Source organism: Ailuropoda melanoleuca, chromosome 17 (assembly GCF_002007445.2).
Source record: "Ailuropoda melanoleuca isolate Jingjing chromosome 17, ASM200744v2, whole genome shotgun sequence".
Taxonomy (NCBI): domain Eukaryota; kingdom Metazoa; phylum Chordata; class Mammalia; order Carnivora; family Ursidae; genus Ailuropoda; species Ailuropoda melanoleuca.
This window is the reverse complement of record NC_048234.1, coordinates 26,913,548-26,933,626: the sequence shown is the minus strand read 5'-3', so window position 1 is coordinate 26,933,626 and position 20,079 is coordinate 26,913,548. Positions and strand designations below refer to the sequence as shown.

The following is a 20,079-nucleotide window of genomic DNA, read 5'->3' as shown; positions in this document are numbered from 1 at the left end:
TAACTACATATATAAAACAAATAGTAGTCTTAAGAAAAAGGATCTATGGCCTTCCCATTTCATTTAGTCAAATGCTCTCCATCGTTTAGACCTCAGGGAAGCCTTCTTTAAGCCTCTAAACTTAAATAAGACTTCCCGCTAGGGCCACGTGACCTAAGGTTCCTGGGATTGAGTCCCACATCACACAGGGCTCCCTGCTTAGTGGGAAGCCTGCTTCTTCCTCTCCCTCTGCCTGCTGCTCCCCCTGCTTGTGCTTTCTTTCTCTTTCTGTTAAATGAATAAATGAAAAACGTAAAAAAAAAAAAAAAAAACCCAACAAAACTTCCTGTTTGATACTCTCAGGTTTCCTTAGACTCTTCCTTCATTGCCCTTATTGTGATTTCTATCAACATACTTGAAAAATTATTTGATTACTATTTTCATCTCGCCCACAAAACTATATTACACTCAACCCTATACCTCTAGCATCTACCACAATATCTGGTGCCAGATAATAGATGTGGAACAAATATGTGAACCCAAGAATTTTACTGCAACTTTGCCATAGCAAAAAACTGAAAACAATCCAAGCATTTACTAACAGGAAAGTAAGGTATTCTACATTTATATTATATTAGACAGCCATTAAAAAGAATGAGCTTAATCTTTGTATTCTGACATATCCACCTTAACTGAATGAGAAAGAAAAAAATGTACTTTATTACATGTATACTATACCATGCATAGACACCTAAAAACATGCAAATTGTTAACAAAAAAAAATTTTTAAGAGTAAGTACATGTGAAGAGGAATAGGACTGGGAAAAGTTACTTGCACTTTCATACTTTATACATTTCTCTATTTTCAGTATTCTCCAAGAAGTATACAATTCTTTTTAATTAACTCCTTTGAGCAACTGCAAGTCTATATAAATTACCACATGCTTTAGGCTCAGCTCATATTTGTATGACTATTTCTCAAAGATATCTTTGTAATGATCCCTACAGAAATCTTGAGAGGTAAATAAGACAAGAGATAGTAGTAACCCTGTATTGTAAATTAAAAACTAGAGGTAAACTGCCTAACATAACAAACAAAATAAACAACAGAACTGAGGCTAAAATGTGGATCATTTTTCTTAGTCCAGTGTTCTTTTCAATACACATCACTGCCTTTCCAGAAAAGGACACATGGCAGTCTTGATACAAACAACATTTTAGAACCAAACGACTACAAGAGATTTAAACCTATTCCCATCTCAACAAGTCATGAGAGGACACTGTGGACTGATGGCCACAGAGACCTCTTTTACACAACCCCAGTGAAACAGAGGTTACAAAATCCTACTGCATGCTTCTATTAGACAACTCCCTTATATTCAACTGAAATCTCTCCTAACATTAACCTTTTGGTTCAAGTTTAGCCACTTGGCTACAGAATAAGCTTCTCTCTTCTTCTGCAATATATTCAAACATATGAAGACAGCTATCACCCGTGTCCTTTTGAGAATGGGTGCTTTACTTAGACAAACTTCCCAATAAAACATCTATCGTTATCCAACTGGTTGGCAGAAAAGGGAAACTATCATGCAGGACTCCTACAAACTCAAGAGGTACAAACAGGCAACTGTCACTACAGTCCTTTTAGGAGAGTTAGAAAACCATGCACTCTCACCACTCCTTTGTTGGATGGCACTGAATCAAACAGTTTTCTGGTATAAAACATAGGAATGGAGATGGGGTCAGATGTTTCTGACAAAATCTTGGCTTTAGATAGCTGCACATAGCTGGTTCAAGAATTCACTATGAACAGAGCCAATTATTACTCCTCCATTAGAAAGATGAACAATCAACCTAATTTTTCCTCAGCAAAATATTTCTTGCTGTTTTGGTCAGATTCTTCAATAACAAAACACCTGCTCATTCTACCAATGGACAAATGAGGCTTCCTCACGATTTAAAAGAGGCAAAGAAATTGATGATAAAAGTTATAAAATGAAACTTAGTGACTGAATTTGAGATTATGAAAAGACTTAAGAGGGTAACGAGATGTTTGTTAGAGAACACCAAGAAAATGAACAATGAAAAATGAACAATAAGACTTCAAGAAGTCTTATACTTACAAGAGACAGAATAAGCTACATTATAGCTAAATACTTATTAAAACTGCTTTTTAACCATCTGATGAAAACGAATCAGAATTAAATGCTTGTGCAAAAGCTCAGAGCAAAAATACAGGACAAGTCAGACATCTATTTGGAATAGCACAGCTTTTTATCCTGGTCTACCTATTAACGAGCACAAACTTGGGAAAGTCTTCCCAAATGCTGCTGCAGGTTTTCTTTCTGAACATGAGCCTAAATAAGGGAAAGGAGAGGTCCTCTGAGCACCCAATTGAAAATATCCCTCCTTTGGGGCGCTTGGGTGGCACAGCGGTTAAGCGTCTGCCTTCGGCTCAGGGCGTGATCCCGGCGTTGAGGGATCGAGCCCCACGTCAGGCTCCTCCGCTATGAGCCTGCTTCTTCCTCTCCCACTCCCTGTGCTTGTGTTCCCTCTCTCGCCGGCTGTCTCTCTCTGTCAAATAGATAAATAAAATCTTTAAAAAAAGAAAAAAAAAAAGAAAATATCCCTCCTTACTCTTCCTCACTGAGCTATCTTGCGCTTCATTAGAGTTTAGCATAATTTGTAATTATATCTTTGTGCTTGTTGTCCCATGACCCACAAGACTATTAGCTCCTTGAAGGCAAAGTCAACTCTTTTAACACTTCAAACACAGGAACATAGGGTTTATGTACATGGAGGGTGCTCATTAAATATCTGGAAGGTAAGTAAGTGAAGACAGAGAAAAAGAAAAGGAGATCGCAAATTACCATAAACAGTTTACTTTGCTTTCTTACTCAACGTTGAGAAATTAATCACCTAATGGACACTTATTATGATCGAGACCAATGCATACATCATTTAGTTCAGCCTCACAACAAAAGTCTGAATTTTCACAGCAAAAGTCTGAATCTTCTTCCAGGTCACAGAAACCCTACTAAAGAAGTAAATGACTTACAACCAGCAAAACAAGCATTTTTTTCCCCAAAACAAGCTTTTTTACATTTCCCAAATAATTTGATCCTCAAAACAATATTACAAAAGAGACAATTATGTTGGTGAGGACACTGGGGCTAAGAGGTCTTAATTCTTCACGTCTTCCTACAAACCTATGGGCTTGTGGCTTCCACAAAGAAACAGGGGCTGCATAAACTTGGTGCAAACTTTGAGAGACACTCGTGCCATAATCCTCATTTCCTACTGTAAATATGTGATCCACGACTCAATTCTTCATTTGCATTTTAGGTTTGATGAGGGCCCCGTTCACTCTCTGTAATTGGTTAAGTGTTGGCCGCCAAATATATTTATGAGGAGATAACACGTCCAGGTCAAAGAAAGGGCGTGGGAATATCATTTTAGAAAAGATTGCACTACAGCCAAAACTAACTCTGGGCTGCGGTCCACAATAGCTCTCTCCCAACTCATTTCCTCTCTCCCCTTCACTGAACCATTCCTTCCTAGAATCAGATTTGGTGCAACAGGCAGGTTCCTACCTTGGTCTGAACACTCTTATCAAACTTGTCATTTTTGAAGCTAAACGTATTCTGGTGCCTCTGAGGCCTGGAACGAGCCACGTTCCCTTTCTGGGAACTCATCGTGGAAACCACAATCACCTCGCGCTGGTACAAGGAAGACGCGGGAAGACCAAGACGCCAGGAACTACCCCCACGGAGTCCACGCTTGTGTCACTGACCCGGAAGGAACTTATCCAGCCTTTCCGCCCCCGCCCCCGTCAGCCCACGTGACTCATGGCGGAGGTCAAAGGACTCCCTCAGGTCCATCAAAACCCTCAAGGTTCTTCCACGCGGCTCGGTCTCCACCCATCCCCCTCCGCGCAACCTCTCTCAAACCCGGCGTCTAAATCCCGCTTCCTTCGAAGCGAGAATTCCCCCATTGGTCCGAACGTGGCAGTCCATCAAGGCGGAGAGGCGGGGAACCTTTGCTTTTATTGGTTCTTCTTTTCCGCAATCCCCGCCTCCTGCCGACCCAGCTCAGCCTCTCCTGGCGCCCGACTCCGTTGGGCGGCTTGTGATTGGTTGAAGTCCGGCTAAGCTGTGCTGCGTCCCTCCCCCGGCCCGCTCGCAGGCTGGAGCCCGGGTCAGCTTGGCATCTTCTTCCAGTCAGTGACCAACTGCTTTAGCTTGGGTTCTGTTCGCCCCCTCGGGTCCTTTCCAGCCTTCCTCCCGCCACCAGAGCTAGCCCCGCGGTGGCAGGCTGAGGAGGAGCAAAGAAAGGAGGATTAAAGAGAAGAAAGACCTGGCTGGGTCTAGGTTGTGTCTGCAGTGCCAGAAAGGGAGGTGGTGGCGGCGGCTGCGACCACGGCCGCGCGGGACGTGAGGCCCGAGAGCAGCCGACGGCGGCGGCCGCTGCAGAGCCGCGCTCCGGGGCCGTTAGTCAGCAGAACGCGAGCCCGTGTGGGGAAGCAGGGCCGGCGCGAGGCGAGGCTCGAGAGCGCTAGCCGGCCCCCTCGGTGGCCGCTGTCCTTCCTCGTCCCGGCGCCGGGGGCTGCAGCCCTCGTCCCCCCTCCTCGGCCGCGCCCGCCCGCAGGCCGGGAGAGTTAAGCGGCGGCAGCAACGTGGGTCGCACCTTGTGGAGGACAGCGCGTTGGCAGAGGCTCTCTCCCGCCCCTTTCTTCCCGACGCCTTGGCCGCGGCCCCTCAGGTACAGGTGCGTGGAGCCGCGGCGGGCCGGGCTCGGGGAGGGGGCGCTAGGCCCGGAGCCGCAGCGCGGGAGGGACGAACCCGGGCCGGGAGGGGGGGAGGGGAACGGGAGGCGTCTTTGTTGTTGGCGACCGGGATCCTTCTCCGCGGCGGCGAAAGGCGGGGAAGCCGCTTCGGATCAGGTCTCGTTTTGAGAGGCTTCTCTGGTGGTTCCATGAAGGGGAGAGGTAGGAGAGTCCCTGCGGTCCAAGAGGCTGCGGGAGTCTGGGGGCGGGAGAGAGACGGAAAGCCGGACTGGGAAAGGTCTTAGGTCCTCCTTGCGGAGAAGGGTCTCGTCTCACTTGTTTGGCTTTTTCTCCCCGTGAACTGAAAGATGGGGTCAACTTCACATTTTCCTCCCTGGCTCCCTGTGAGGTTGGCGATGCCCGAAAGCTTTCTCCTGAATGTCCTCGTGTGTGCCAGCCTCGATCTGAAATCGAATCGGCCCCGTTCTCATGATTTGTGTTCCCGGCGGGCGATCTTAAGGTTTTTTCTCTCTGGGTGGCTTAACTTGAATCTTAACCTGTTTCGAACTAACTTTTCGAACCCTAGATTGGGCTCCTCGGTAACTGCTTCTGAGTTAGAAAGCAAGAGGTTTTGTTTGGAATTTTTTTTTTAACTCTGAAACGAAAGTCCTGTCGAGCTTGAGTGTGCCCCCTCCCCCCCCAAAAGAAAAGTGAGTTTAACCCCGGCTTTTTGTTTAAAAAGAGAGTTCAGAGCTTTGATCCTTGGGGAGATTTCTGCCAGGGCCAGAACAGTTTTGTTTTTTGTTTTTTTTGAACGATGCTTTGATACAAGTACGTGAGGTGGGTTTGATAAGCAAAAAGATGAATAACGGAATAGAGAGAGGGTGACCTTTAAATTTTGGCTGTTTATGGAAAGATGTTTTCTGTTTAATATATTTCGTAATATATATGCATATAATACTTCATCCGCAAGATGATTCATTGATTTTTTTTTAAGGCTCCAATAAATAAGAATTTTGGAGATCTTGTGTCAGCATTTGGAATTGCCTAACGAGTCTCAGTAAAAAGTCAGGTACATGTTGTAATAGCGTGTATCTGTCTACATTAACAGGAAAACTTTAAATAAAATGAACGTTTTTCCATAGTTTGTCTCAATATGTTGATGGCATAAACTCACTTGTGTAATAAATCTAATATCTAATCATAACCAATATTTTAATAATCGTAATTACTAGTGTTCTTACTTGGGACTGCCCAACTCTTTCCTTGGTTATTTTTTTTTTTTGTGAGAGTAGAGGTGGTTTAAAGAACAGGGGAGATAGCCATGTTTCAACTTATAAAAATAAAATCCCTGTTGTACACTAATTACTATATAATTTGAGTTCTGTGAGGAAATGAATAGCACCCTCACCCATATTTTGACCTCTCTTTTCTCCTACTCTAGTATTAATAAGGTTAATTGGGAAGGATAGGATTAGATTTTTAGCAGGCTAGGCAGTTTTAATTTTGTCCCTTGCTGTGCAGGACTGTGGTTGGTAAGTGGCTTGTTTTGAGTATCTTTGTCCATTTTGAAATATGTATGAAATGATATCTGACAAAGAATTTCTATTTCCTGTGACAATTATCATAAAACATCATGGCAAAATAATGTTTTTGATAACTTAATAGAAGAACTAGGCGGTTAGTGTCTGTTCCAAGTTCTGTCCCTGAATTGGTCTAGAGCTACATGCAATCTGAGTCAGTTTCTCCGTCTGTAATATAGGGCCAATAAAATGTGCCACCTGCTCATTTTATAGAAAGGGCTGTGAGAACCAACAGTTAACTTTATGTGACATTGATTTGGTTTATTAATAAGAGTACTTTTCAATGCACTTCTCTAATTTTGGTATTAAGAATTTCAATTCCTTGGTGAAGAATAAGCCTAGAGAAATACAGTTATAGTAGGGAGAATAGAATGCCTATCCTGTGTGCCATCATCTAAGAATTGATAACTCAGAATTACTTCCGTGATAAGATTGGTGTTACTATCCTTAGAATCCGTAATGATGAGAAAATACGGAGTGATGAATTGGCTTGGTTGGTTGATTTACTGGTAGATTTAATTCTAGCATATCGAAGATTTTGTTCTTGATTCTCAGAAATTACTTCACATATATATTGCCCTATATTATGCCCCTCAAACCTAGCCTTGTGAGTTGGGGAGGAGAAGTGATGTTTTATGATGTTTTACAGATAAAGCCCAGAGAAGTTAATTCTTTGAATTGCCTAAAGCTACATAATTTGTAGGAAGCAGAACTGAGACTTGAAACTGGATTTTCTGACTTCTAGTCCTGAATCCTTTGCTTTGGAGCATTGTTTTCCAAACAACTGTTTGGACCCAACAGTTTTTGCCAATTCAGATGAAATGAGAATACAGCAATCCCAGGTATTGGCAACATACAATATAATGAATATTCATGCACCAATTACTCAGCTGAAGAAATACAACTACAAAACAAAATGAAGCTTCCTTTGTACTTCGAAAACCCCTTTTAAATCCTACTTCCTCCCCCTCACCACTAACCAGAAATTAGAATGCATCTTTCCTATCCATGTGTTTATACTTAACACTATATAGTTTTTCTTTAATTATTTTAAGAATATTTAAATATGTTTGTCTTTGCAGCCTGCTTTCTAAACTCAATTTGCCAAGATTATCTATGTTTATTCAGGTAATTCTAGTTTATTTTTACTGAGATAATGGTATGTGTTCCATTATGTGACTCTCAGATTCCTGTTGATTATTTTAGTTTTTTCCAATTGCTTATTAAACACTGCAGGTAATATTCTCGTATATGTTTACTTAGGTATATGTGCAAAAGTTCCTCTAGGGCAGTGGTTCTTGAGCCTATATCCCATTTTTATAGAAATATTTTATAACTTATCTGCCCTAAAATGAAAATCAAAATCAGCTTACATTCATTTGAAATTTAATGACTACAAACTTATGATATTATAAAGTAATGCTCTTACTAAAATATAAGAATTTATAACAGTGTTATGTATTTCATTGTGTAGATGCTCAGACCAAACCACACTCTAATCTTGCTATCAACTGTTACAGTAGACTAGTAAAATCAGGATTCTGGGAGCTTGTTAGGAATCAGAACCTCAGGACCTACCCTACTGACTCATGCTGAATTGTAACAAGAATCCCAGGTGATTTGTGTACACATTAAATAAAATCCAAGAAGCACTGCTGGAAAAAGAAGTAGTAGTCAGATACTTTGCACCAGTGTTTTTACTATCACCATGAATAGAGTAAGCTACTGATGCAAATTATTTTTTTTTAAGAATTTATTTATTTGAGAGTGCGCGCGCAAGTTTGGGGGGATGCAGAAGGAGGAGAAGCAGAATTTGTACTGAGGTGGGAGCCTGACTTGGGAATCCTAGGACCCTGAGATCATGACCTGAGCCAAAGGCAGACGCTTACTCACTGAGCCACCCAGGCGCCCCTACTGATGCAAATTAAAACAAGTGTGTTGAATTGGCTGTTGAAATACCGATGGTGGCACTGGTGTTGATAAATGTATTTCTGAAATAATGAACTGTTTTCAGTACAGTTTGGGCAAATATAAAAATGTAGTCTTCTTACACAGTGGTTGCATTCTTTAAAATCTTCATCTATATTAAAGCAATACAGATAGACTTTGTGTTAAGTCCTGTTTATAAATAATCTGACCTTATTTCCCCCACCTCCTCATTCCCTTAAATGAGCAACCAGCAGAATATCCAAAAGTCACGAGACAGGGGGCAGCATTATTATCAGTATGCACCGGATGCCTGGCATCCCTGGAAGCTGTTCAGTAGTGCCCCCATTTGTTACACCAACTAAAAAGCCATCTTTGAGAAGATTGCCCTGGGATGTAAATCTAATGGTAGAGTACTAGGACAAAGGGTATGTATGAGCAGCTTCTTTAACTTTATTGGATAGCCACCAGTTTTCTCTCAAGTGTTTCAGCCAGTAATGGATGAGGGGATGAGGGGATCTATTTTACCACCTTTCAAGTACTTTATTAGACCTCTTATGGTTTGCCATGCTGAGGAGTATGTGAAGTGTGGTAACTCTTCAGAATTTTCATTTGCATGTCCCCAGTTAGTCCTGTAGTTGAGAACACTTTATTGGGGGGGGGCATTCATGTTCCTTTTCTATGAATTCCCTTTTTTTTTAATGGGATTGTTTATCTTATTGATTGTAAATGTTTTTTTATGTATTCTGGATAACTATGCTTGGTAGCCTCTACAAATATCTTCTAGTCTTTATTTTTTTTTTTTAAGATTTTATTTATTTGACAGAGACAGCCAGCAAGAGAGGGAACACAAACAGGGGGAGTGGGAGAGGAAGAGGCAGTCTCCCAGCAGAGGAGCCCAATGTGGGGCTCGATCCAGGACTCCAGGATCACGCCCTGAGCCGAAGGCAGATGCTTAACGACTGAGCCACCCAGGCTTTTCTATCTTCTAGTCTTAAGCATGTCTTTTCTCTTTAAATATGGCATCTTTTTATGACTTAACATTCTTAATTTTAAAGTCAAATATATTCTTTTTTTTCTTTTCTTTTTTTAAGTAATCTCTACCCTCAGGAGTTGAAAGCTCTACTGACGGAGCTAGCCAGGTCAGATGTATTTTTTGATTGTGCTTTTTCTTTTTAAAGGAGGTCTTTTTTTTCCTGAGTTTGTACAGATTCTGATATAACTTTTTAAGGTACTACTTTTTTATGTTTAGATATTAAATTCACATGGGACTATTTTTACATAATGAGGTATATGTGAATCTGAATTTATTAATAAAATCACTACCCTCCATAGTGAAATGATGTTTTTATGTTGCTGTGTTCTGATGGAATTAGTGATAGTAGATTGTATTTAGTTTTTAATATTCCTTTGTGGCAAAATGAAAATTTGGCAACTCTGTCATTCCAACTTTTTAGAATTTAACTGATTTTTGAAATTCCTAAGTTTTGGGAACCATTGCTTTAGGGTACTTTAATTCCCGTGCTTGTTCTGTGTCATAAATTCAGCCTCTAAAGCATCACTAAAAGTGAGCAGGCGCTACTGATCTTTCGTATCACTTGGCATCCTTCACATTCAGTTTGTTTTACATGTGTCTTCATCACTTTTTATTCTGGCTACAGTTTTTTTAAATGGTTATTATGACCCTAATTTTTTAAACTAAATTTTAGACTAAATTCAAATATTACCTTGATATTAATTTGTCTCAGAAATAGGTCCTGTTTTTGTTTCCCCTAGAAATAAAAATGAGAATGGTTACACAAGCTCTTTATGCATACAGTTAAAGGTGAAAAGTGGTTAAGGAAAATTGGATCAGTATCTATCGTGTGTCAGATACTATTTTAGATTTTGGGGGGTACATCTGTAAACAATAAGCAAAGATCCCTAGCTTCCTAGGGCTCACCACCTAGCAGAGGACCACAGGCAGTATGCAAAATTTAAAAAATACCTAATATTTAGAAAGTGATCAATACTTCTAAAGAAAAAGTAGTGAAGGCTAGTAGGGGGGAATCAAAAAGAGGTGGTTTGACCTAGCAAATAGTGTAGTTAGGGTAAACTTCACTGAGAAGGGGAGAATGAGCATCGAAGACACTAGCCATGCAGGTATTAGCAAAATCTTGGAAGAGTTGACAGTATAGTCTTAAGTTAAACGTGTATCCCTGGCTCTCCCACTTAATAAGTTGTGTGAAGTTGGACAAATTAACTGAGTTAAACCTGAAGCTTTGATTTCCTCATGTATTAAATGATGATAACCTAAGAAAAGTATTATTAAGATTAAAGGAGATAACAAGTGAAAACACCTACCTCCTACCCCCACCTAGTTCTCATGTGGCACTCTGTATTTTCATAGCATTTATCACAATGTAATTATCTGTGTCACCAGTTGATAAATTTTATCCTACCTCTTCTGAAATACTAATGAACCAGTCAGGGTTATATTTTATTAATATATATTCATTTGTAAACTATCTTTAACCCTTTTTTTAATGTGAAAATCCTCTCACATTTGTTGAGAAAGTGTTTTGTATTTAAGGTGTCTGTGCTAGAGCTTCAAAATGTATTACAGGCATTACCTCGTTGATCACCACACCATCTTTGTGATGGAGGCAGTGGATATGTATCATCTTGCACTTGGAATAAATTGAAGCTGCTAAATGGTATGAAGTGACACAGAAAGTCAAGGAGAGTTTGGATGAAATCTGATTACATTTGGTTGTATTTTTCCTTGTGCTCCTTTTTTCTGCAATACTGCTAAAATTGACTCTTTAAAGTATAAAAGCAAAAACATGTAGCTTATGTTATATTGTTAGATTGTGTGGCCTTTGGAAAACCATTATAACAAAAAAGTATTACAGTTACAAATTTATTTTCCATTTTCCCCATGAAGCTTTGCATAGTATCTAAGGAGGTAGTGTTAGAATTGGCAATAGAGTTAGAGGTCTTCACTTTTAAAAATACATACTACTAAAGAAATTCAAATGTTATGGTTGTCTTGGATTATTAAACATTTATTTTTAAGATGCAGTCACATTAAAAGAATAGGATTAAGAAAATAAGTATGCTTAGTGTAGGTCAGGGTGAAGAAGAGAGAGGGTTGAAATAACCTCATTAACTTGGTGTAAGCAAAACTGCATTGTAACCTCCACAAACCCAAAGTAGAGCAAGAGTGCCTCCAGGAACAAAAACAGAAGACATTATCATTTTATCAATTGCAGTAAACTTGTTTGGCTTCTGAATTTAGATTGTTCTTAAATTTGTTTTTAAAATTAAGATCAGTTGAAATAATCCCTCTAATAAAGTTTTCCCAAACATGCCATCCACTAACTGTGACCTAGATATTTTTTTACTTTCTAGCTTAGCCATCCTCAACCTCAAAAATAAAAATTCTTTGCACATCAGTTATTACCAAGGAAATAATGCCTTTCGGTAACTGGTTTTGGCAAACTTAGAACTGAAACACTGCAGGTTAAATTTTGTTCGCAGCTTTTTAAAAGACCTTAACGACACTTGTATTAAAGATTTAGGGCAGTAAAGTTACTAAGAGTGAGGGGAACTTTTTAAAATTATACATTAAGGACATTCAGATACAATCCTCTAGGGTAGTTTTCAATTTGTTTTGTTAGAATTCCTAAGACATTTTGCTTCGTGATTTGATACAAAAGAAATTTCATTGAAGAGATTAAATCTGTCAGCATGAGCATTCTTCAGGGGAGATTCCCCCCCCCCAGAGAAAGAAGTAAAACTTAGAGGGCTTAAAAAACAGTAAACATTGTTTCATTTATTGCTAGAGGAGGTGATTGAGTTGGGGGGAATTTAACCAGTGGAGAGGAACAGTATGCATGAAGGCATAGAGGGGAGAAAGAATAGATCTCTCATTGAGGAATAGTATGTTCAGTAGAATGAATGAATAGGGAAGTGCTCAGAAATAAGGCTAGAGACTGGGAAGCAAAGAGGGTGAGGGGATCATCGTGTATGACCTACTAAAGTATTTAATTTATTCAGGAGGACTGTAAGACCCATTGAAAGAGTTAAACAGGAAAGTGACATCACCTGGCTGCAGCGGAGAGTGTGGATTAGAAGAACAGAGATAGATATTATTGGTTTTATAATGTTAAATGAAAAGTGGTTGAGCCAAGATGTGGCTGAAGGAGTGGAGAGATAAATAGAAGACAGGCCTTGATTGAGAGGAATGAAGAGAGGAAAAGGGAGCTGAGAGGGAATACAGATGGAGATAGGGTCTGTAGCTTAGGGGAGAAGTCTGTGCTAGAAATTTAAGTTTTTAGATTTAGGCCTCGTTAGTGTGTAAGAGGTAGTTAAAGCCATGGGCACAGGTGAGATAAGACTAGAAAACAAAAGACCAAAGTAGTAGTTAAACCCATGGGTTTGGGTGAGTTAAAAGAGGAAGACAAAAGACAAATCTGTAAAAGTAATAACCTTTAAAGAGATCCCCAGAAAAACCAAGATTGGAAGTTAGTTTCAAGAAGGAAAGGACGGGACAATGGTGTCTAATGCCACAAAGTGGTGGTGTAAATTGAAGACAGAGAAGTGCCCCATGCACTTTGAAAAAAAAAATTTTTTTTAAAGATTTTATTTATCAGTGCTCGAGAGAGCAGGCATGAGTGGGGTTGAGGGGCAGAGGGAGAAGCAGACTCCCAGTGGAGTGGAGAGCCTGACCCAGGGCTTCATCCCAGGATTCTGGGATCGTGACCTGAGCTAAAAGCAGATGTTTAACCAATTGGGCCACCCCGGTGCCCCTGCACATTGAAGTTTTAAGAGGTTATTGGTAATCTTAAATGGGTCAACAGTTTTATAGATACTAGAGCACAATTCATTTGGGACCTATTGTGGAAGAGTGGGAAGTGAGAATAAAAAGGTTGGATTCTGAAGGACACTCAGAGATGGTAATTAGACTCTAGATATAGATATACCCACTTTTTTTTTTAAAGAGGAGAATCTTGAATATGTTTATAAACAGAAGATATGAGCCAGTAGAGCAGGAGAGGCTGTGAGGATATGGGAAACAGGATAATTGATTAGGCAGGGTCTCTGAAGATGCTAGAAGCATTGGAACAACCTAGAGTGTGTTGGAGGTATTGGTCATGAGGGAGTGAGATTTCAAGGAGTGAAAAGGCAATCAGGAGTCAATGAATTGATTTCTAGGGTTCAGAAAGAGATTATCAAATACGTGCCTGCCTGTTCCTATCAAATACGTGCCTGCCTGTTCCAAGTAATAGAACATCTTTTTCTGAATATAGTATGCCAGGAATTTAGACGTTGCCTCATTTTATGTTCCTAGCAACCCCGCAAAGTTTACAGACACGAAAAATTGAAGCTCAGAGAAGTTAGTTGTCTAAAACCACGCAACTAGAAGGTAACTCAGCTGTGATTTTATTGCATTTATGTCTAGTTCCAGAGCTTAGTACTAAAACTTTATTTTTAAGGGCGAAATTCCCCAAAAGGAAAAACAATAAGAGGCTTCTAATTCAAGTTTTGCCTGGTGAAATTACTTCAAAAAATTTTTTTAGACATATTGCCTATTACAATTTTTAAAATTTTTTACATGTTTTCTTTTTCACAAAAAAGTGTATTTTAACAAAAATAGAAAAGACATAATGTCCGAACAAACAGAAGGCAAACCTTTGAAATCATTAAGCCCACTACTCTTGTCTGTAGCTTTTCTCATTTTCCCAGAGAATAACTTTATCAATGACCAGTATCAGTCCTCCAACCACCCTTTCCTGAAGACTCTTGAAAAGATAATTTTATACACAAAATATAGGACATTGTTACTTCAGTTGTTATAACTAAACATTTATGTTAAAAAAAAAAAAACCTAACTATTGTATTTTCCTCCCTTGGTAGAAACTCTTTCATATTTTGTTTTGCCGCAAATTGATTTCTAAGGGTTCTCGTTATCAGACTCACAAGAAGTTAATAAAATGACTGATAAATGGAAGCAAGTATGAGAAATACATAGCATTAATTCCTGAACTATTTCCTTTTGTTCAACTTATTAGATACTTGTGGATTTTACTATTGTTTATTTTTTCAATTGCTGAAAGCCATTATAAATCCAAATGTTTCTCTTATCTTATTTTTAAGTAATCTCTACACCCAATGTGGGGCATGAATTTACAACCCTGAGATACAGAGTTGCATGCTCCACAGATCAAGCTAGCCAGATGTGTTTAGAAATAGGAAATCAAATTGCTCTAACATTATACCATTGCTTACTACCTTACCTCGTCCCTGTTTGGGAGTATTCTCCTGTGGCATAAACTTAACTTGCTTATGGAAATCTAAATATTGCCTAATCAGCTATAACAGCACATCTTTAATCAAAATGTATAACTTTTTTTTTTTTTAAGATTTTATTCATTTGCTAGAGAAAGAGAGAACAAGCAGGGGAGGGGCAGGCAGAGAGAGAGGGCCAGGCAGGCTCCCCACTGAGCAGGGAGCCCAGTGCAACTCAAGGCTCCATCCCAGAACCCTGAGATCATGACCTGAGCCCAACGCAGACGCTTAACTGACTGCGCCACCCAGGTGCCCCTGTGTAACTCATTTTTTAGGGTTCCTACCAAAGTGAAAAACAGAGCTAGGCTCCATGTTCTTTAAGTCTGAAGTTCTGCGTCTTACTTTGATGGTACTGGAAAGCAATGAGAGTAATACAGAAAAAAAACCCCAAAGTTCAGAGGCTTACAGCTGCCATTATTGCCAACATTCTCCTCCCCTAAGTCCTGAGGGTATGGAGATGGTTAGCAAGATATTTGCTGATACTCCCTGATGTTGATGCTAGCTGGAGAAGGGAAGAACTTCTTAGCATCTGAGTATCCCAGTCACTGGATAGTCTACTTTTGAGTGAGGATCGGCTCCACCACCTGAGGTCTTAGCAGCTGCCGTTGACTACCCTAACTAGATGGCAAGGCAAGCCGCCTTCAGAGACAAATTTGATTCTTTTAAGGTGTGTGAGGGCATTTGATTGCTGCCTTATCACCTAAATACAAATGCTGCACCTGGTGACTACAGGAGCAAATCATTTATTTCAGATGCCTGAACCATTTTCATAGGGCCCTGGGCGCTGCACTCAGCTGGGACTGCTTGAGTTCTCCCCCTCTGCCCTTCCTCCCTCCTCTCTTTCACTCTTAATAAATAAATAAATCTTTAAATGCCTGAACCACTTTAAAATGAATGCTTCAAGATGTAAATCCTTATTAGCACGCATTTTATCCCAAAGGAAGCCCTCAGTCAAACGTAAGAGAATGGTCAATTTTTGCCAGTAGGAAAAACTCTCTCTTCAAAATAATTCATGAGTACTAGGCTCTTTAAAATGGCCTCCCAAATTAATCATTTGGGAAACATTTCAACTTTTTTTCTTTTTGGCTAACCATCAAATAACCCTTTAAATAAAGGATTTTCCAACCTTGTCAAAGGACACTCATGATGTAACTTGATAAATAAAAATACAGTATTATCGCTTTATAATCAGGAAATTGATTTGCTGTTTTGCGGTTAATGGGAATTAACCAGATAAAACATCTTTAATCAGTAATTTGTACATGTATATCCGGCTTAATGGTCTGTTTATTTAAGTGCCTGTCAAGGATTTTAAATCTATCAGAAGGTGTTTTTTTAATGCATAGAATGCATTGTAAATAGAAATATAATTTGTAGGGGCGCCTGGGTGGCACAGCGGTTAAGCGTCTGCCTTCGGCTCAGGGCGTGATCCCGGCGTTATGGGTTCGAGCCCCACATCAGGCTCCTCCGCTATGAGCCTGCTTCTTCCTCTCCCACTCCCCCTGCTTGTGTTCCCTCTCTCGCTGGCTGTCTCTATCTCTGTCAAATAAATAAAATCTTTAAAAAAAAAAAAAGAAATATAATTTGTAATTATGATTTCCAAAAAGGTTGAAGCCATAAATTAAACATTAGTGTTTTGAATCCCAGTTCAAAACAACAAAACAAAATCTATTTTGATTATATTTAGCATTATCTCAGCTTATATTATGTCAGTTCTTTAGGTATAACTGTAGGTTCTTATTTTCTTACTCTCATTTAGATTATTAATCAGGTACTTCCTAGATAGTGCTAAAGAAAACACATGGTCAGTGACCACATAGTAAAGACTTAACTATTTATCAAGTCAGCTCACCGGTGAATATGTGGCAAGGATCACAATTGTCAACTGTAAAGGAAAAGAACTGGGAACTGTAAAAAAGAATAACCTAATTTAGGGGTGTCTGGGTGGCTCAATCAGTTAAGTGGTTAAGCGTGTATCTTCAGCTGAGGTCATGGTCCTGGGATCAGCCCCCACGTGGGGCTCCGTGGGGAGCTTGCTTCCCCTCCTACTTCTCCCTCTGCCACTCTCCCTGCTTGTCCTCTCTTGCTTTCTCACTCTCTCTCTCTCTCTCACTCAAATAAAGAAAATCCAAAAAAAAAAAAAAAGAATAACCTAATTTAGATACGAGGTTCACAGATCTCTCTGAAAAGGGGGCATTTGAGATTGAAATAATGAGAAGTCAAGGAGTGTGCAAACCCTTCATGCTTTCAAGGAGATGGAAGATGGGGAGGGAGACCGTAGTCATAAGTAATGAAAGGAGAGCATATCAAGATAAATTTGGAAAGGTAAGCAAAGGCCGGATCCTGCAAGGCCTTTAAGGACTTGTGGAGAAGTTAGATTCTAAGTACAGAGGGAAGCTGTAGAGGAGTTCTTAAGCAGGTTATCACCTAGTAGGCTGTGTAGAACATACGAGTGGGAGAAATTCATACTTATTTTCCATTTGTTTGTTTATTCACACGTTTTTGAGTCCCTTCTGTTGTCTTAACTCTACATAACCCTGGTCAGTCCTTTCATTCGTAAAAGCTGGGAACTACAATAAAAGTATAGAAAAGTAACTTAAGTAAATCAAGAGAATTGTATGTGTTTTCATCTAATTAAGGGTGATGGAAATTAAATGACTACTCAGTTGAACTCTTGTATTTACACTTTAAGATACTGAGGTCAATGTAAACTTCCTGCTATTTAATACTGTTTTGACTTGTATTAGTAATGCTCCCACAGGTTTCCTTTTTTTCTTCAGAAATGTCATATTTAGAAACTATTTTCAGGGGCACCTGGGTGGCTCAGTTGTTAAGTGTCTGCCTTCGGCTCAGGTCATGATCCCAGGGTCCTGGGATGGAGCCCCGCATCAGGTTCCCTGCTCAGCAGGAACCTGCTTCTCTCTCTCCCACTCCCCCTGCATGTGTTCCCTCTCTTGCTGTCTCTCTGTCAAATAAATAAATAAAATCTTTTAAAAAAACAACTATTTTTATATTTTGGTGTTCTTAATAGAATGTACAGATTTCTCTTTCTGTAGGAGCAAGGAGAGGAAGAGAACTATATCTAGTTGTATAAAGAAAAATAATGTGAACGTAGGATATGATGCCCAAAAACATCCAGGCAGATAAAAAGGAGGATTCAGTATAATAAAATATTCTTGCTGGAAAAGCTCCAGCTCTTGTATTTCAGTCTTCTCACATTACAGTTGAGGCACTTAGGGGCATAAAAGTTCATTTTAAATAAAATTATAACTAGAAACATAGTACTATAAGGTGTTCCTTACTAACCCAATTAATGTCATTTGGAAGGATGAAAGGACTATGCGTCTTAATGCTTGCTTTCTCCCTCCCAAACAAGTATTTATAACAGAGGTACACTATATGTATAGACTACCAAAAACTAGCTATCAGATTCTTCTCAAATCAGATATCAAAGATTTGCCCCACTGTTTGTCCAAGCCACTGTTCCCCTTCTCTCCATCCCACTCTTCTCCAGTTGCATTACTTGGCATAAAGATTCAGAAATGATGTTCTCTATCAGTTTTGAGTAAAAGACTTCACAGACCTAGTCTAGAAATTCTCTAAAAGAAAGCAAAAAAAAAAAAGTCTGCGATGTTCACTTTGTACCTGCCTCTTTAAGAGGAAAATATAAGGCAAAATTTTTGTTAAGTGAAACATCCAGTAAATCAAGATTATCTTTATTTTGCAGAGTAGAAAGTTACATGTTACTGATTACTCTTAAAGGTAGTCAAGTGTTGATATTTAACTGAAGGATGTGGTTTACACATTTTGCAATATGATAACCATTTGTTGATTTTCTACTTTCTTAATAGTGTGTTTGACCTACCTCCATGTAGTAGGTTGAAATACGCGCCTGTTTGAGGCTTGTTTTTAAAAATCTTAATTTGAAATCTTAAAATTTAAATAAATTCTTCATCAGTGCAGTAGTTAACAAGTTACTGTGCTCTAAAGTCACCGGTACATAGGCTTTTATGCAGTTGCCTAAATGACCGTATCATTCTAACACATGCGTAAGAACTACAGTGGTTTCTATACATTGTTGAACATTTATCTAATCCTTCCCTGTCCCAATTTTTTCCCTATCTTTCTACCATGCACCCTTTGCTTTAGTTCTTACTATTATACTTTTACCTGTATCATTGTCCCAGCCTAGAGAGTTTTTCCTCTGCTTTTGTAAGTCACATCCTAGTGTAAAGTTCTACGTCCACAAAGTTTTTTCTAATTATTGATACCTACTTTTGTCTGATTTCTGAAGCTTAAAATCTACCCCACATGATACAGCGCTGAATTTTTATAAGATGAAAAGACCCTGTACAGCATCAATTTATTAATAATAAATTGTATATTTATTCATTATAATACATATAAAATATTGGCTACCAATTTTTTTTAAAGATTTTATTTATTTGACAGAGAGAGGGAACACAAGCAGGGGGAATGGGAGAGGGAGAAGCGGGCTTCTCGCTGAGCAGGGAGCCAGATGCGGGACTCGATCCCAGAAAGCTGGGCTCACAACCTGAGCCAAAGGCAGATGTGCTGCCTACCAATTTACAAAAAGAGCGCCTGAATTTAGAATTCAAAGAGTCTTGAATGAACACGAGACCAGTTACCTTATGTTTTCAAATGAGGAAACAGACTCAGCAGTTAAGTGATTTGTTCACAGTCTGGAAGAATTTAAACTGAGTCCTAATTTATTAAATATGTTGTTTTCTTTAATTTGGCATTTAAACGTTTTTTTTTTAAATACTTATTCTAGTTTGTGTTATGTACTCCTTAAGAAAATGTGTGCAAAAGGTAAAACTTTCATGTTTGAAGAAACATTGACAAAATGATTATTTCTTGGGATAGGAAAGGTATTAAGCACAAGTGACAGTGACAACTGTGTTGTTTGCACATTTTCTAGGAGTAGTGGTAATTTCTTCACATTTTTACTTACTGCTGAGTATAGCTAAGGAAAAGCAGCTTTGGCAAGCAGAGAAATGGAAGTGGTGGAGATGGCCAGACTGTAGACAAACTGAAGGCCATATTAGTAAGAATTGACTGACTTGTTACACAATCTGTAAAGAGAGGCAGTGACCTTGTTAAGGAATAAAATACTTACATTGAGACTGCATAAGTTCGATATCCCCCCCATATCCCTATAAAAAGGCCCTGTGTATTATATATATGCAGAGGAATATACTCATATGCTGCTTACCATGCAGTTCTATGGTTCTGTTTTCCACATGGTTGATAAAGGTACTTTTTTCAAAATTAATATTTGTAGGAACATTGAAATTGTACTCTGATCTACTCTGAAGCCATGTGGTTTTGTTTTGTTTTTTATGTTGAAACATTTATATCTGCCCCACTTCTCTCTACTGCTTTATAAATAAGTGGTAGGGTAACACTGACTTAATTTAAATAACTGAAATCTCACTCCTTCACCAAGTAAACGTTCTTAAGAGGTTATAT

At 39.1% G+C, this 20,079-nt stretch overlaps 2 protein-coding genes across 10 annotated transcripts in view; one reads left to right on the top strand and one right to left on the bottom strand.

Annotated features, from left to right (window-relative positions):
- The window catches only part of C17H9orf85 (chromosome 17 C9orf85 homolog), a 134,753-nt gene extending 130,587 nt beyond the window's left edge, over positions 1-4,166 (bottom strand). For 5 of the 6 annotated variants that reach the window (XR_004621751.1, XR_004621750.1, XM_034647095.1 and 2 more), the window contains exon 1: positions 3,573-4,166. Coding sequence is in view for 4 of the 6 variants with exons in the window: in XM_034647095.1 (XP_034502986.1) it covers positions 3,573-3,674 (102 nt within the window). In the remaining 2 variants the exon portion in view is untranslated. The remainder of the gene's footprint in view (positions 1-3,572) is intronic. The other variant, XM_002914742.4, reaches the window with a different exon arrangement.
- Positions 4,167-4,186: 20 nt separating this feature from the next.
- Positions 4,187-20,079, top strand: part of ABHD17B (abhydrolase domain containing 17B, depalmitoylase) — a 49,593-nt gene continuing 33,700 nt past the window's right edge. The window contains exon 1 of one of the 4 annotated variants that reach the window (XM_019794673.2): positions 4,187-4,740. The gene's annotated coding sequence lies outside the window, so the exon portion shown is untranslated. Of the gene's footprint in view, positions 4,747-4,851; positions 4,967-20,079 lie in introns of those variants that run through there. The other 3 variants (XM_002914741.4, XM_034647094.1, XM_034647093.1) reach the window with 3 other exon arrangements.